This window comes from Rhinolophus ferrumequinum, chromosome 11, assembly GCF_004115265.2.
Source record: "Rhinolophus ferrumequinum isolate MPI-CBG mRhiFer1 chromosome 11, mRhiFer1_v1.p, whole genome shotgun sequence".
Lineage (NCBI taxonomy): Eukaryota > Metazoa > Chordata > Mammalia > Chiroptera > Rhinolophidae > Rhinolophus > Rhinolophus ferrumequinum.
This window is the reverse complement of record NC_046294.1, coordinates 24436263-24453064: the sequence shown is the minus strand read 5'-3', so window position 1 is coordinate 24453064 and position 16802 is coordinate 24436263. Positions and strand designations below refer to the sequence as shown.

At 37.8% G+C, this 16802-nt stretch overlaps 1 protein-coding gene and 1 pseudogene across 6 annotated transcripts in view; one reads left to right on the top strand and one right to left on the bottom strand.

The window, feature by feature from the left end:
* HIPK3 (homeodomain interacting protein kinase 3) overlaps positions 1-16802 on the top strand; it is a 99926-nt gene that overhangs the window by 18554 nt on the left and 64570 nt on the right. For 5 of the 6 annotated variants that reach the window (XM_033119395.1, XM_033119394.1, XM_033119398.1 and 2 more), the window contains exon 2: positions 15481-16579. In XM_033119395.1, the coding sequence (XP_032975286.1) occupies positions 15483-16579 (1097 nt within the window). In that variant the 5' untranslated portion in view covers positions 15481-15482. Of the gene's footprint in view, positions 1-15478; positions 16580-16802 lie in introns of those variants that run through there. The other variant, XM_033119396.1, reaches the window with a different exon arrangement.
* Positions 4372-4934, bottom strand: LOC117029968 (nucleoside diphosphate kinase, mitochondrial-like; annotated as a pseudogene).

Sequence of the window (16802 nt, the reverse complement as noted above, 5' to 3'; positions counted from 1 at the left end):
GTGCACTTTTTGGCCCAAATTTGTGAGAGTAAAATAAGGACGTGCATTATATATGGGTAGTATCTAACTCCGTATCTATATAAATGTTTTTAATTTTTTATTTATGCTTATGAGTTAAAAGTGTAACTCTTAGAAATCGATAACGATATCCGTATGCAAAATAATACCCTGGAATACGATAATCGGTTTTGTTGAACTTACTATGAACTTGCAAGGACGAAGAGTTCTTGGCCTTCTATGATGCGTAAATATCATAAATTTGTTACCGGTACATAAAATTTCTTGTACCTCATATTTGTTCTTGTGTTTTGTAATTATTTGTTACATAAAATTTCTTGTACATTAATACGTTAAAAAATAAATGCTAAAATTCCTTTATAATACAAAAAACAAGTACCTAAATGTAAACAAATAAAAATTTTAATTAAAATGAGACTTTTTTTTCCCTAAAAGTTTGGGCCAAAAATGTGGGTGCGCATTATACACGGCAAAATGTGGTATTTCAAAATTCTGTTACTACATACAGTGTAGGAGTGAACATTGTTTCACCTGCTTTGTTGTGCTTATGTATGAGTTTCTCTTGGCAGGATATATCTGAGAGAATTGCTAGATTATGTTCATTTTCAGCTGTGTTCTCTAAAGTGATTGTACTTCTTACCGTAGTATATGAGAGTCTTTGTTGCCTTTACTCCCCTTCAACATTGGGTATTCTGTTTTTTGTCAGTCTGATGGGTATAAAATGGCATCTTACTATAGTTTCAGTTACTATTTTCCTTGTTACCAGTGAAGTTGAGAATTTTTTTAATACGTTTTTGGCTTCTATTTCCTTTCCTGTAAATTGACTATTTATGTCTTTTACCCATTTTTCTACTGAATTTTGCCAAGCAGTATGATTTCTTTAGATCTTTTTTCAGTTACGTGTGTTGCTGATATCTTTCTATATCTGGTTTATCTTTATTTCTGGTATCATTTGATAATGGATAAAAGTTTAAATTTTAATAAGGTCAAAACTTCCAGTCTTTTACTCTTGTAGTTTACGCTGTTTATATCTTGTTAAAAGAAAACAGTTCTTACTTTTTTTCAGAGATTTGATTTGTTAAAAACGTAACATTAATTTTAAACTGAAAGGCATTAAAAATTATAAATCTTCTGTGTAGGTTGACCAGTGTATGCTTTGTGTTGTAAGATATTTATAGACTCAGTTTTTTTGGATTGGAAAGGTGGAAGTATCTATAATTGGTGAAGATTTTCTTCCTTTTATATTTATCCCCTTGAAGGAAATTCTAGTACTTTAGTTGGAGAACAATTAGAGCATATGGGTGTGAAACTGTTGTAATGAGGGACAAATATAGTATTATAAACTTACGGTGAATTCACAGGTGGTCATTATATTATAAAAATTTGGGAAATCACTAATGAGATAGTTTTTTGTTTTTTAAATAAAGTATTGAAGATCTCTCTCTTTTTGGACAGGGTAAGTGAGGTAGGTAACCATACCATAGTGAAGCAGATACAAATACAAAGATCTGTTCAGTTGATACAAAATGTAAAGGAGTTATAAAAAACTGCTTTTACCTTTGTAGTTTGTACATGTTAAAAAGACAAGCAGGAATGATTTTTAGGTAATATAACTTGATTATTTAAAACATAGTGCACCAAAATGTAAATTTTCAAATGAAAATAATTTATGAAAGAGTTGGATTAAATTAGCAATTTTTACATTTCTTCCACAAAATATGATCTATTTCTTTGACATTGACAGAAAAAACACTGATAGGTTCATGTATGTTGTCACTAAAGTTTGGGTACTAATGGAGGAACCTAAACTTTATTTTCTTTTCCCTAAAATGATTAAATATTTAAACTTCAAACTCGTAACTCTTTGAGAAGTAGGCCAATCATCTGTTGTCAGAAATAAGTATGGTAAAGGTAGATTTAAAATATTATTTGATAATATTCACAGTGCATATAGCTATAAGACACTAGGAAGTGAATTTGATGACTTTCATAGATTACTAACTCATTTATCATTTGAAAAATAAGTTGTAAGTTAGATCAATTAGTAGAAATTTAAACTTCAGCCCAAATAATATAGCTTTTGGCTAACGGTTTCCATTTATTGTATGACTATATATATTTATTTCAGGGGCTGTTACTCAATTTTTGAAAATACAACAGATTAATATTAACTTAATTGAAATATGTTTATGAGAGAATCTGAAATAAAATGGTCAAAATGGCATTAAGGTAACAAATATGTAGTTGTGTAATTCATGGCTTTAATCAGTCACTGTATAATTAAAATAGTGGTGTGATTTTTTTTTTAACCACATGTATTTTATTTTGATTGATTAAAATGCTGTGAAAACCAAACACTTAAAATCCATCTAACTCACTTCTTTAATCTGCATCATAAAAGAATTAGTGTGAATAAGATTCTAAAGTCATTTATAACCTTTGTATTTCCTGTTCTGATTAAATTACATGCCTGAGTGATTTTTTTGTTGTTTTAGTGTATTTTATTTATACTAATTCTTTAAAATTATAATCTTACATAACAAAGTTTTTACTAGTGAAATCACTTGATTAACTATATCAATTCTTTCTTTGGTTTATGCTGGCCAACAGAAAGACTATTGAACCTCTAAGTTGGATTGTTTTAGTTTTTCATTTTTTATATGTCAATCCTCTCGCATTTTACTCTTTCTTTTTGACATTCTATATTTATATTAATTTCAGGCATACAGTATAGTGGTTAGGCATTTATATTAATATAATTTAAGAAGTGATCCCCCTGACTAGTCTGGTACCCACTTGGCACTATACATAATTATTACCATATAATTGACTATATTCCCTATGCTTTGCTTTACATCCCCCTTGTAGTTTTATAACTACCAATGTGTACTTCTTAATCCTTTCTCCTTTTTCACCCACCCCCCACCTCACCTTCCATCTGGCAGCCATCAAAATGTTCTCTGTATATATGAGTTTGTTTCTGTTTTTTTTTTTGTTCTTTGGATTCCACTTATAAACAGAATCACATTGCATCTATCCTTCTCTATCTGACATACTTCACTCAGCACAATACCCTTTAGGTCCATCCTTGCAGATGGCAAGAACCCATTCCTTTCCATGGCAGAGCAATATTCTATTGTGTATATGTACCTCCTCCTCTTTATCCATCAATGGACACCCAGGCTGCCTCCACATCTTGGCGATTGTAAACAATGCTTCAGTCAATACATAGATGCACACATCCCCTTGAAGTAGCCTTTTGGGTGTCTTCAGATAAATACCTTGAATGGGATGATTGGGTCCTTCATTGTCTCTTCTTATAGCCTTTGTTTTAAAGTCTAATTTTGTCTGGTATAAGTATTGCTACTCCAGATTTTGTTTTTTTCATTTCCAGTTTCATGAAAGATCTTTTTCCATCCTTTTATTTTTAGTGTCTGTGTGTCTTTTGATCTGAAGTGAGTCTCTGGTAGGCAGCGTATGTAAGGGTATTGTTTTCTTATCCATTCAACCACCCTATCTTTTGGAACATTTAATCCATTTACATTTAAAGTAATTGTTGATAAACACATAGTTACTGTCATTTTATTATTCATATTTTTGGTCTTTTTATTTCTTTCTTAAAGAAGTCCCTTTAACATTTCTTATAATACTGGTTTGATGGCAATGAACTCCTTTAGATTTTCTTGTCTGGGAAGCTTTTTATCCTTGGATTCTAAATAATAGCTTTACTGGGTAGAGTGATCTTGGTTGTAGGTTTTTGCTTTTCATCACTAAATATTTTGTGCCAATTTCTTCTGGCCTGTGAAGTTTCTGTTGAGAAATCAGCTGATAGTCTTATGGGAGCTCCCTTGTAAGTAACTAATTGCTTTCTCTTGCTGCTTTTATGATTTTTTTTTTTGTCATCAACCTTTGCTATTTTAATTATGATTTGTCTTGGTGTGAGTCTCTTTGGGTTCATCTTGTTTAGGACTTCTTATGCTTCCTGGACTTCTATGTCTGTTTCCTTCACCTGGTTAGGGAAGTTTTGTTATTATTTCTTCTTCTTTTTTTTTTTTTTGCATAGCATGATGAATTTTAATGTCTCCCCTTGAGGGAGAGGAGGTCAAGCTACCTACTTTTGGAGACACCCCAAAAGTTGTCTGGCACTTTGGAACAGAAAGGATTTGGTCCAATCTCTTGATGGCTCAGAATAATAAAACGCACATAAAGTTGGCTTTGGGCTGGGGTGGAGCAGAAGGTGGACAGAGTGGTGATCTGGGACAGATGGGCAGAGCACAGGGTGGGCTCAAGTTCTTATGGACAGAGGTAGTTGGTCCTGGGTATATGCTGGGGTGGCTGAAGGCAGCCCAAGGTTCAGGATGGGTAGATGCTGCTGCGGTGGCCGTCATCTGCCCAGTCTACCAGCTCACTGCTCTGGAACCACAGCTGCATCTTCCTCTGGGCCCCTTCCATGGAGTCGCAGGCATGGATGACATTCCTGCTGATGTGGACACTGAAGTCTCCTTGGATGATGTCAGGGGAAGCCTCAGCCAGATCAATGTGTTCCATCATGGCCTTCGAGGTGCAGACCACATTGGGGCCTTCCTGGACCACGGCCACCATGGGGCCAGAGCTTATGTAGCTGATGAGGGCTGGGTAGAAAGGTTTCCTCTGAAGGCGGTAGTAGTGCTCAGCGAGGATGCTCTCTGACACCTGTAGCATCTTCATCCCCACCAGCTTGAAGCCTCTCCTCTTTAAATGCCAGAACACATCCCCAACAAGCCACCGCTGCACCCCATCTGGCTTCCTGGCGACCAGGGTCCACTCCCGGTTCTAGAAGGGCCCTCCTGAACTGGGGTGCACAAGCAGACTGGGGACCAGGGCCCGTGGTGGCACAGCAGCCCTCACAGTGTGGCAAGCCCCAAGAGACCGCTCATGACACCTGGCCTGTGGGCTCTACCTATCATTATTTCTTCAAATAGGCTTTCAATTCCTTGTTCTCTCCCTTCTTCTGGTACCCCTGTAATGCAAATGTTGGTAAGGTTGATGTTGTCCCAGAGGCCCCTCTAGCCTCATTTTTTTGGATTCTTTTTTCTTTTGCAGTTCTGATTGGGTGTTCTCTGCTACATTATCTTCTAAATTTCTGATTTTATCCTCTGCTTTATCTGATCTGTTGATTTCCTCTAACATATTCTTTATTTCAGTTATTGTATTCTTTATTTCTGATTGGTTCTTTTTTATGTTTTCTATCTCCATTTGTTGAAGATCTCCTTGAGATCATTGAGCATCCTCATAACCAGTGTTTTAAACTCTGTGTCTGGTAGATTACTTGTCTTTGTTTTGTTTAGTTCTTTTTCTGGAGCTTTGTTCTTTTCTTTTGTTTGGGACACGTTTCTTTGTCTCCCCATTTGACTGTCTCCATGTGTTTGTTTCTATGTATTAGGTATGTGTTATGTCTGGTGGTCTTAGTAGAGTGGCCTTATGTAGTAGGTGTGTTGTTGTGGGGCCCAGTAGTGCAGTCTCCCTGGTCACTTGGGCTGGGTGCGCTAGGTGTGTCCTTGTATGGGTTGTGTGTGCCCTCCTAGTTGAGCCTTAGTTGCTGTTTGTATGCCAATGGGAGGGACTGACCTTCGGGCTGATTGGTTGTGAGGACTGGCTGTGACTGCAGTGGAGAAGCTGTTGTGCTGGGGCTGACCCTACAGAGCAGGATTCACTTTAGCCGGGGCTCTGGTGCCTGCCCAGTCTGCCCTTTTAGTGTATCATCATCAGAGGTGGCCGGTGATGCTCTGGCTCAGTCTGAAGCTGGCTACTGGGCATGCCAGCCCTGGGGCCTCATGGAAGGGGCCCCTTCGCAGGCCAAGTGTAGCTACAGCCTGTGCCCTTCCTGGGGTCACCTGGCATGATCCATGAAACAATGCACAGATGGCTGCCCCTCTTGCTGGGCTTGGAGGTGCTTCCAGAGGCCAAGCTGCTAACCAACGCCAGCAGTTGCTAGTTAGGGGCTTAGGGCTGCTCAGCAAGAGGTACAGGATATGCTGAAGCCAGATGTTGCTTGTTTGGGCTCTGTGAACATTTGAGAAATTTTAGGAAATTCTGCTGCATGAGGCAAGACAGGCTATTTGTATGGAAAAGCCACTGGAAGCGGCTTCGGTGAGCCCAGAAGTTGGGTAGAGCAAGGTCTCAGGGAATCATGGCAAAAGAATGGTGTTAGCCATGTTGATGGAGACTCAGATGTGATGATTGCCTGTGTCTGCACGTTGGGAAGAGGGAGGGCTCAACAAAGAACAATGGCTTTCGCCAATTCTTTGTCTAGGAGAAAGCAGTTCCTCCAGCCCTCTCCTTGAAGCCAGACAATTCAGTTCCTCCCTGCATGTCCCTGGCACCTTTGGAGTTGCTGCTCCAACACCGGAGCTATGAACCAGTGAGTTTGTTAGCGAGTAAGTCCATGTGTGGGCCCTTTAAGAGGAGCGCCTGGGAGTGCAGCCTCCCTCCTTCTCACCCAGCCACAATCTCCGCTGTTTTTCACAGCCAGAAGCTATGGGTACTTCTCTCCCCAACAGTGGAACACTGGTGTAGGGCTGGGACCCCTTGCTCCTGGTATGGGGGGTGAACCTCGGCATCTGTATCCTTTCTGGTTTTTAATGGTCACACACGGGTGTTCCAAGTCTGTTCCACGTCTCTGCTCCTCCTACCAGTCTCCAAGTGGCTTCTTCTGTATGACCTTAGTTGTAGAACTTTGGTTCAGCTGGATTTCAGGTGATTCTCAATGATGGTTGTTCTGTAGTTTAGTTGTAATTTTGATGTGGTCATGAGAAGAGGTTAGCATAGTATTTACCTATTCCGCTATCCTGAGCAAAAATTCTGTGAATACTGTAATATTTGTTCTTAACATTATTCTCTGTATTTGGTACCTTATCTTCCAGTTTTAATGCTTGTAAGAAAAATGCCCCTTTATTCCTGTATCAAGTGTTGACAAATTTTCAGCTGAAACAGAAATGAAGTTCTGATGTTAATGGTATCCAGTTACAAATATAAAAATGATTTTAATGAAACTTTATTGATGTGTTAATATTCTTTGTGCCTGAAGATATTCATGTGGCTGAAAATATTTTTAAGATGGAAAAAGTGAAACACGCCTGAAAGCAAAATCTTTAACTCAATGTATAAATCAAGCTGGAATAGTCTATTTACATGAAACTTTATTATAGATGATACTGGTACCTTGAAGACTTCATGATATCTCCTTTAATAATCTCTTTAATTGTCAGACCTTGTGAAGATGTAGCCATTTGTACAAAAATTAGAGTTGTAGTAAAACCCATGTTTGCAGTCCTCTAAAAAATAAGTTTGAAAAGATGTGAGGCTATAGAATAGCTTTGGGCTTTTTTATTTAACTCAGCTAGAGTTTGTGAGGAATGCAAAAGTAGTTGAAGAACAGTGTAATTACTCATTGGTTCACTAGGTGAAATAAGTTGGCCCTGTTATTTTAAAAAAGGTATTCTGCAGTGTTGAAAATCATTGTAGTGATGCACAAAACTCCTTGCTTGAAATGATTAACTTAATTGTTCATTTGCACATAAAAATGCTTTGGTGAAGATTGTGTTCCCTAATGTGCTTTTTCTTCTCTGAAAAAGTATTACTCTTGAATACTAACTCCCCTAAAGTGCTTTACTGTTTCAGAGTTTATTATACCTGAGATGTGTCAGGAAAAAGATTCAGAGCCATGGTAGTCAGATTTAGAATATTGGATTCTTTTGCTGCCAAACTACTTTAAAAACACCTTTTGTGTTACATAAGAGAAGTGTTCATTTTGAATCTATTTTACTAATAGACAGGAAATAGAATTTTGCAAAGAACATTGGGAGTTTGGGTGATAGGAGATAATCAGAAAGAAAGTAGATCAAAAGAAGAGATGGATGATATTTTGAGGACAGAATGGGATGTTCTGTGTTGATATGGGCAGCTCAGACTTTGGGGTTTAGACAAGGGAGGGAAAAAGAAGGCTCTGGGAGATGACTGGATCCAGATAAAGACTAGACTAGGATAGGGACCTGGTAGTAGATCAAGAAACGTGTGTGTGTGTGTGTGTAGGGGTGGTGGTGGAAGTGATGTTGTTGCTGGTGTTGTTTTCTGTTTTTTAGCGTGTTCACTGATTTTCACATAGTGGTTTTTAGTCCTTTTGTCTCTGGTGCTGATCATAGCATTCTGAAGGCAATGATAGGCTATAATGTGTATTTGTGTAATTTGACTGAAAACACATCATTCCATTAGTGAACTTAGTACTACTCTAACTGTGGAGAACATAAGATATCATTACTTTCTTTACATAGAATGATTTTCTAGCTCTGTTAGCTTCGAAGCCGTCAGATTAAAGATGCATTGGTATATTTTACCTGATAAAACAATCTTACCTGTATTTTTCTTTTCCTGTTCTGTTCTAGTTCTCTTGAAATAGTGGTAATAAGTTCACTTTTGAAAGTGAACTGAACTTGTGTCTACTTATTTTAATATATCATGGAAGCAGAGTTGATAGGTGTGTTCAGAAAAGAAATCTGAATGTAGGGTTTTTATCTTAACAGAATCAAAGGTTTACTGTGATATATTGTAGCTGTTTGCTTATTTCTAGTTGAGTGAGTCTATTTCCTAAGGTATCTTCCATCAAGGTGACATTTTTGTTTGTTGTGCTGCTAGTTTTCCTTTTTTCTTAATTGTGGAGTATTGGTTATAGATTTAAAGCTTTGGTCTTTTATCCCTGTTTATTTTGAGGTAATTTAGTGCCCTGAGCTTCTTGTCAGGTAAAAAATCTTTTTTCTTTCTTTAAAGACTTTATTTATTTTTATTTATTTCTTACGGCTCTTTAGAAGTCTTCAGTACTGATCACATTTTCATGTTTGTTTCTTAATTTAAAATTTAATGTTTTTAGTAATTTAATAATTTTTATACTTACCAGTGATGGTAAGTATGGAAGAACTGGAGATTATTCAGTAATGATTTCGGAATGCCCAGCTAATATGTGGATTTTTATAAGAGCTTAGTCTTAAAATTAAGTGTAATGTTTAATATTCATAAGTAACTCGTTAAAAAAAGTTTACTTGTTGTAGTTACTGATAACATCAAGCTATAGCTGTTAGTGCTGCCAGTATTGTTGAAAAAAGAATAGATTTAAAAATGCAGATTTAAAAATCACAATGAGATAGTATTTCACATCCATTAGGATGGCTGTTATAAAAAAGAAAAAAAAGTGTTGTGAGGATGTGGAGAAAATGGAACCCCTGTGCACTACTGGTTGGAAAGTAAATGGTTGGGCTGTAGAATGTAGAATGTTTAGAGATCAAAGATGGCAGAGTAGGTAAATGCGGTGCTTGTCTCCTCCCATAAACACATTAAAATTACAACTAAATTATAGAACTATCACCCTGAACCATCTGAAGTGTAGCTGAACAGAAGTTTTATAACCAAGGCTATAAATAAGCCATGTCAAGACTGGTAGGAGGGGTGGGGATGCATAACAGGCTGGTGCCAGAGCTCCATGTGGCGGTTGAGAATTGGGAGGGATATCTTGGCCACAGAGGTCCCCTCTGAGGAGTGAGGGACCCCAGACCCACACTGGGCTCTCCAGCCTGCAATCTTGGTGCCAGGAAGAGGAACCCCTCACAACATCTGGCAGTGAAAAACAGTTGGGAATTCTGACCAGGTGGGATGGAAGGATGTGGGAAACCCAGGTGTCCTGTTAAAAGGCCTGTGCACAGACTCACTTGCTCACAGGTGCTGACCCTGGGCTCTGGACAGTGACTAGAGGGGCATTGGAGACATGGGGAGAGACTGAATTGTGTGGCTGCAGAGCAAGGACTGGAGGGACAGTTGCCATTTTCCCTGTGTGGGGTCTTTCTGTGCAGCCAGCAGGTGGGCACCATCTTTCCTGAGGTGAGCTCTACTCTCATGCCCATGGCCAAATCTGAATCAGTCTGGTGAGCTCTGCTCACTCCACCCTGTTGACTCCTTAATATTTGCCCCTCCCAATTCACCCAACACTGGTGAGCACTCAGCCCCGCCCACATTGCACTCTCTGTTGGACAACTATTGGGGGGTCCGCAGGCCCCAGGTGACAGGTGGCTGGCTGGCTTGGTTGCTCTAAAACTTTTGCTCAGTAGCTCCAGGCTCAGCACTGCCATCAAACCAAAATAGCAGAGGAGAAGAGAGAAAGCAAGTTTTGAAAACCTATTTGAAGAAATAATGACTGAGAACTTTTCTAACCTGGTGAAGGAAATAGACATACGCTAAGCCCAGAAGTGCAGAGAGCCCCGATCAAGATGAACCCAAAGAAGCCCACATCAGGGCACATCATAATTAAAATGGCAAAGGTTAAATACAAAGAGAGAATCCTAAAAGCATCAAGAGAAGGATAACGAGTAACTTATAAAGGAGCTCCCATAAGATTTGCCAGCTGATTTCTCAACAGAAATTTTGCAGGCCGGAAGGGATAGGCACAAAATATTCAAAGTGATGAAAAGTAAGGACTTACATACAATGCAGATTACTCTGCTCAACAATGCTGTCATTTAAAATTGAAAGCCAGATAAAGAGCTTTCCTATAAGAAAAAGCTAAAGAAGTTCACCACCACCAAACCAGTATTACAAGGAATCTTAGAGGCACTTCTTTAGATGAAGAAAAAAAAAAGAATAATAAAGTGACAATAACTACATATATATCAACAGTTACTTTCAATGTAAATGGATTAAATGCTCCAATCAAAAGATGGTCGCTGAATGTATAAGAAAACAAAACCCTTACATATGCTGCCTACAAGATACTCAACTTCAGATTGCAAGACACATAGACTGAAAGTAAAGGGATGGAAGAAGATATTTCATGAAAATGGAAATAATAATAAAAAAAGCTGGGGTAACAGTACTTATACCAGACAAAATAGACTTTAAAGCAAAGGCTATAAGAAGAGACAACGAAGGACCCAGTCATACCACTTCAAGGCATTTATCTGAAGAAAAGCAAAACTACTCTGAGGGGACGTGTGCATCCATATGTTCATTGCAGCGTTGTTTATGATGGCTAAGATGTGGAGGCAGCCTGGGTGTTTGTCGATGGATGAATGGATAAGGAGGAAGTACATATAAACAATAGAATATTGCTCGGCCATGGATGGGAATGCCATCTGCGACAGCATAGGTGGACCTGTAGGGTATTGCTGTGGAATATGTGAGAGAAAGAGAGATGCAATGTGATTTCACTTATCTGTGGAATATAAAGAACAAAATAAACCAAAGAGAAACAAACTCAGATACAGAGAACATTTTGATGATTGCCAGATGGAAGGAGAGTTGGGGGGGCGTGAAAAAGGGGAAGGGTTTAAGAAGTACAAATTGGTTGTTACAAAGTAGTCATGGGGAGGTAGGGTATAGCATAAGGAATAAAGTCAATATTGTAATAACTGGTGTCAGAGGGGTACAAGATTTATTGGGGTGATAGATGGGAGAGAGGTTGAAAAAAGTGAAGATATTAAGATAAAAAAGGTAAAGGGATTAAGAAATACAAATTAGTATTTACAAAACAGTCATGGGGATGCAAAGTAAAGCATAAGGAATGTAGCTGTTCATATGGTAATAACCATGTACAGTGCCAGGTGGGTACTAGACTAATCGGGGGATCACTTCTTAAATTATATAAATGTTCAACCACCATGGCTGTACCCCTAAAATTAATACAAAATAATATTGAATGTCAACTGTAATTGAAAAATTATAAAGGTGGAAAAAGGTGAACGGGAATAGGTTTAAATTTCCAGGTATAGAACAAATGAGTCATGAGGATGTAATATACAGCATGCGGAATATAGTCAATAATACTGTGATAGCATGTTATGGTGTCAGATGGTTGCTGGACTTATGGTAATCACTTCTTTAGGTACATAAATGTTGAATATGGTGTACACTTGAAACTAATATAATATTGTATGTTAGCTATATATATATATATATATTTTTTTTTTCAAAGCAGCATTTTTAAAAAAAATTTTTTATTGGGGAATATTGGGGAACAGTGTGTTTCTCCAGGGCCCATCAGCTCCAAGTTGTTGTCCTTCAATCTAGTTGTGGAGGGTGCAGCTCAGCTCCATGTCCAGTGGCCTTCAATCTTTAGTTGCAGAGGGTGCAGCCCACCATCCCATGAGGGAATTGAACCGACAACCTTGTTGTTGAGAGCTTGCGCTCTATCCAACTTAGCCAGCCGGTTGCCCCTCCAGAAGCTTGGTGGCAGTTTGTTGTCGTCAATCTAGTTGTGGAGGGCACAGCTCACTGGCCCATGTGGGAATCGAGCTGGCAACCGTGTTGCTCAGAGCTCACGCTCTAACCAACTGAGCCATCCGGCTGCCCTGTTAGCTATATTTTTAATAAAAATCTTTAAAAAATAGAAGTATACCATATAATCTAGTCATTCCATTTCTGGGTATATATATAAAAGAATTGAAAGAAGTGTCTTGAAGAGATATTTGTACATACATGTTCATAGCAGTATTATTCACAATAGCCAAAAGGCGGAAGTAACCCAAATGTCTTTAGATGGCTAAGTGGATAAATAAAATGTGGGTAATATATACAATGGAGAGTTACTTAGCCTTAAAAACAGAAGGAAATTCTGATGCATGCTACAACATGGATCAACTCTGAAGACAAGCTAAGTGACATACGCCAGTCATAAAAGGACAAATACTGTATGATTTCACTTGTGAGGTACCTGGAGTAGTCAATTACCTAGAGTAGTCAAACACACAGTTACTGTTTAATGGGTGCAGAATTTCAGTTTTGCGAGAGGAAAGACGTTCTGGAGATGGATGATGGTGACGGTTGCACAACAGTGAATGTACTTAATGCCAATGAGCTGTACAATTAAAAACTGTAAATATTGTTATATATATTTTACCATAATTTTTGAAAAAGAAAAAATTTAAAGATTGAGAATTGAACAAGTAGGAGAAGAAAGTTGAGTAAGGAGAATACAAAGCATTATTGCCTTTAATTGAATCTATTTATGATGTCACATTTGAAAGAATCTGATGACATATAGTTTGTGTAGAAGTTTGGCACAAAATGATTCAGAATTTTCATATTGACTAATGAATATAAAATAGTAAAATATTTCTATCTCTGCTCCCTTCCTCCCTTTTCAAGAGACCTGATAATACATATATTAAGAAAAAAAAAAGAAAACATTTTATTATGGTTAGTGGTGATCAGACCCATGCTTGTGGGCATCAGTATTGGTTACATTGCTGTTTTGGTAATTGTGGAAAGGATGTGAAAATTTTGGATAGAGGATTGGAAAAAATAAGGCCTATTAGTCAGGGTTCAAGTACCTAAGGATATTAAGCTGGAGGAGTGGAAACTCAATGGTTTCTCTAACAGGAATCTTCACCATCCGCTGAGTAATATTTTATAGGCAGCCGCAGCTCACTAAGGGGTAGTATTTTTAAGAAGTTCATTTCTTAATTGATAAGAACAAATGACAAAGTCATGAATAATGTAGCTACAAAAGTATAATGTAGCATATACTGCAATGAAAAATAATAGGAAATAGTATTGTACTGAATCAGTGTTTCTCGTACGGCAGCTCCTGGGAATACTGTACTCTGTAAAATCCATAAGTAATGAATATAAGATTCTCTTATCAGGTCAGTAGTTTATCTGCTGGAGGGAGGGAAAGGCTTAATATTTCAATATAGCAGGAGTAAGAGTGATCAAGTTAATTAGTAATTTGGAGTTCAGTTTTTTGTGGTCTATTATAAATGTCTCCAGCACCATCTCTTCTCGCCCTCCTTAATGTGCTATGTATCTTGTGTGACATTCCTATCTGTATTTATTTTCTAAAGTCCTCAGAGCACAGTGGTTGGGAATTAGTTGGCGAGGGGTAATTATTTTTTCTAAGCCTCATTTAGTTGGCCTTGATTGTGGCCCTTGGTTAAATTCTTTGCCTTCTAGCTTGGTGTTTTGGGAAAGGAAAGGTAGGAATAGCAGGACTCAGAAATTGCAGTAGTTTATTTAGTATCTCAGGGCAGTTACCTGGATCTCAGCTGTTGCCCACATAATACCTTGAATTAATATGGCATGCATTGGCCTAGAGTGGTATACATTCTATTCCTTGGTACTTTGTCCTGATTTTGCAGACGTGGGTGTCCTGCATTGGTAGGACTTGAGTTTGCCTAAGGTTTTTGTACAGACTAGATCACTGGTTCTCAGATGTTAGTGTGAATCTAAATGGTCTTGGGAGTTTGTACATGTACATGATCCCTGAACCTTAGCACAGAACCTTTCTGGGTGGAATTTTAAATATATATATAGATATATATATATTTAACTTTTTGTTAAGGAAAAACGTAAACATATTCAGTAGACAGAATAATGAACTCCTTTTTACCCACTATCAAGCTGCTATAATGAACAATTTATTAATCTCATTTAATCTATATACCCGTCCACTTTTTCTTCCCTATTATTTTGAAGCAAATCCCAGATATACTATTTTATGTCCAAATATGAAATGCATTTTAATAGGGTCCCCAGATGATTCAAAAACTTTTTGAACAGGTAATAATGTACATCGTAAAAAGAGGTAAAAAGGATGTACAGTGAATAACAAATCTTTCTTACTGCCCACAATATTCTTGTACTCTCCTCCAAGACAGAAACCAACAATTTCTTTACAGATAGTCAATGTATATGCGAATATATACATGTCTCTTTTGTTTATTAAACATATAGTAATTAATATCTTTTGTAATGAACACGTTTTCTGTATCTTGCTTTTTTCAGATAACAGCATTTTCTTGGCAATCAAGCCATAATAGGGTAAATTGATTATTTTCATTCTTTAAAGCTTGTAGTTGGTCTGTTTATCAAGGTATCTCACCAGTGCCTTTTGGATGGATGCTTAGGTTATTTCCAGTATTGTGTTGCTTTACACAGTGCTGCGTGAATATTCTTGCATTGTATCTGAGTTGCCTGATTCTAGGTCAGAGGACATATCCATTTGCAATTCTGTTAGGCATTGGCAAGTTGTTTTCCTACCATCTATGTATGGTATGCAGGGTTCTCCAGGCTCCCAGTTCCATTTTTAAAATGCTTTTCAAGCCTCTCCTATTTATGCTCATGCTTTTGTTTAAATCCCTGACTATATTTATAATAGCTGTTTTAGAAATTCTTAGCTGTGAGTTTCATCATCTGTCTTTCTGGGTCTATTTCTGTGGGTGTGGGTCACAGAACTGACTTTTATTCAACACTCAAAACAGCTGAAGCACTAACTAAAGTAGAGGTATTGAAAAATACATGTATCTCCTCTGAGGGAAAAAAAAAATCTTGATAGAATTTAATTATTTTTTACAAATTATGGATTTGACCCTTAAAAGTTTTCTTTGTGAGATTTAAAATCAAACATTTTTTTGGTAGTTAATATGTCCTTTTACTCTTTTTTTGCAGGTATGGCCTCACAAGTCCTGGTCTACCCACCATATGTTTATCAAACTCAGTCAAGTGCCTTTTGTAGTGTGAAGAAACTCAAAGTAGAGCCAAGCAGTTGTGTATTCCAGGAAAGAAACTATCCACGGACCTATGTGAATGGTAGAAACGTTGGAAATTCTCATCCTCTCACGAAGAGTAGTGCTTTTCAGACAAAGATAGCATTTAACAGACCTCGAGGACACAACTTTTCGTTGCAGACAAGTGCTGTTGTTTTAAAAAACACTGCAGGTGCTACAAAGGTCATAGCAGCTCAGGCGCAGCAAGCTCAAGTGGAAGCACCTCAGATTGGGGCGTGGCGGCAGAGGTTACATTTCCTAGGAGGCCCCCAGCGATGTGGATTGAAGCGCAAGAGTGAGGAGTTGGATAACCATAGCAGCGCAATGCAGATTGTCGATGAATTGTCCATCCTTCCTGCAATGTTGCAAACCAACATGGGAAATCCAGTGACAGTTGTGACAACTACCACAGGAACAAAACAGAATTGTACCACTGGAGAAGGTGACTATCAGTTAGTACAACATGAAGTCTTATGCTCCATGAAAAATACTTACGAAGTCCTTGATTTTCTTGGTCGAGGCACTTTTGGCCAGGTAGTCAAATGCTGGAAAAGAGGGACAAATGAGATTGTAGCAATCAAAATTTTGAAGAATCACCCTTCTTATGCACGTCAAGGTCAAATAGAAGTGAGCATATTAGCAAGACTCAGCACTGAAAATGCTGATGAATATAACTTTGTACGAGCTTATGAATGCTTTCAGCACCGTAACCATACTTGTTTAGTCTTTGAGATGCTGGAACAAAACTTGTATGACTTTCTGAAACAAAATAAATTCAGTCCCCTGCCACTCAAAGTAATTCGACCCATTCTTCAACAAGTGGCCACTGCATTGAAAAAATTGAAAAGTCTTGGTTTAATTCATGCTGACCTCAAACCAGAGAATATTATGTTGGTGGATCCTGTTCGGCAGCCTTACAGGGTTAAAGTAATAGACTTTGGGTCGGCCAGTCATGTATCAAAGACTGTTTGTTCAACATATCTACAGTCTCGGTACTACAGGTAGGTGACAATTACTTTTTGGTTATTGAAAAAATGTTGAATTTCTGCTAACTGAAATTTTGTGTGTGCATGTGATGAAAAAAGACTGCTTTGGATAAATAAAAACATCAAAACAAGATCAGTTGAGGTTTGAGTTTTTAAAAAGCTTTTTAAAATTGACGCATGAAGTTTGCCCAAGCAGAATAGTAATCTACTGCAAAGTTCTATGCCAAAGTCATTTGAT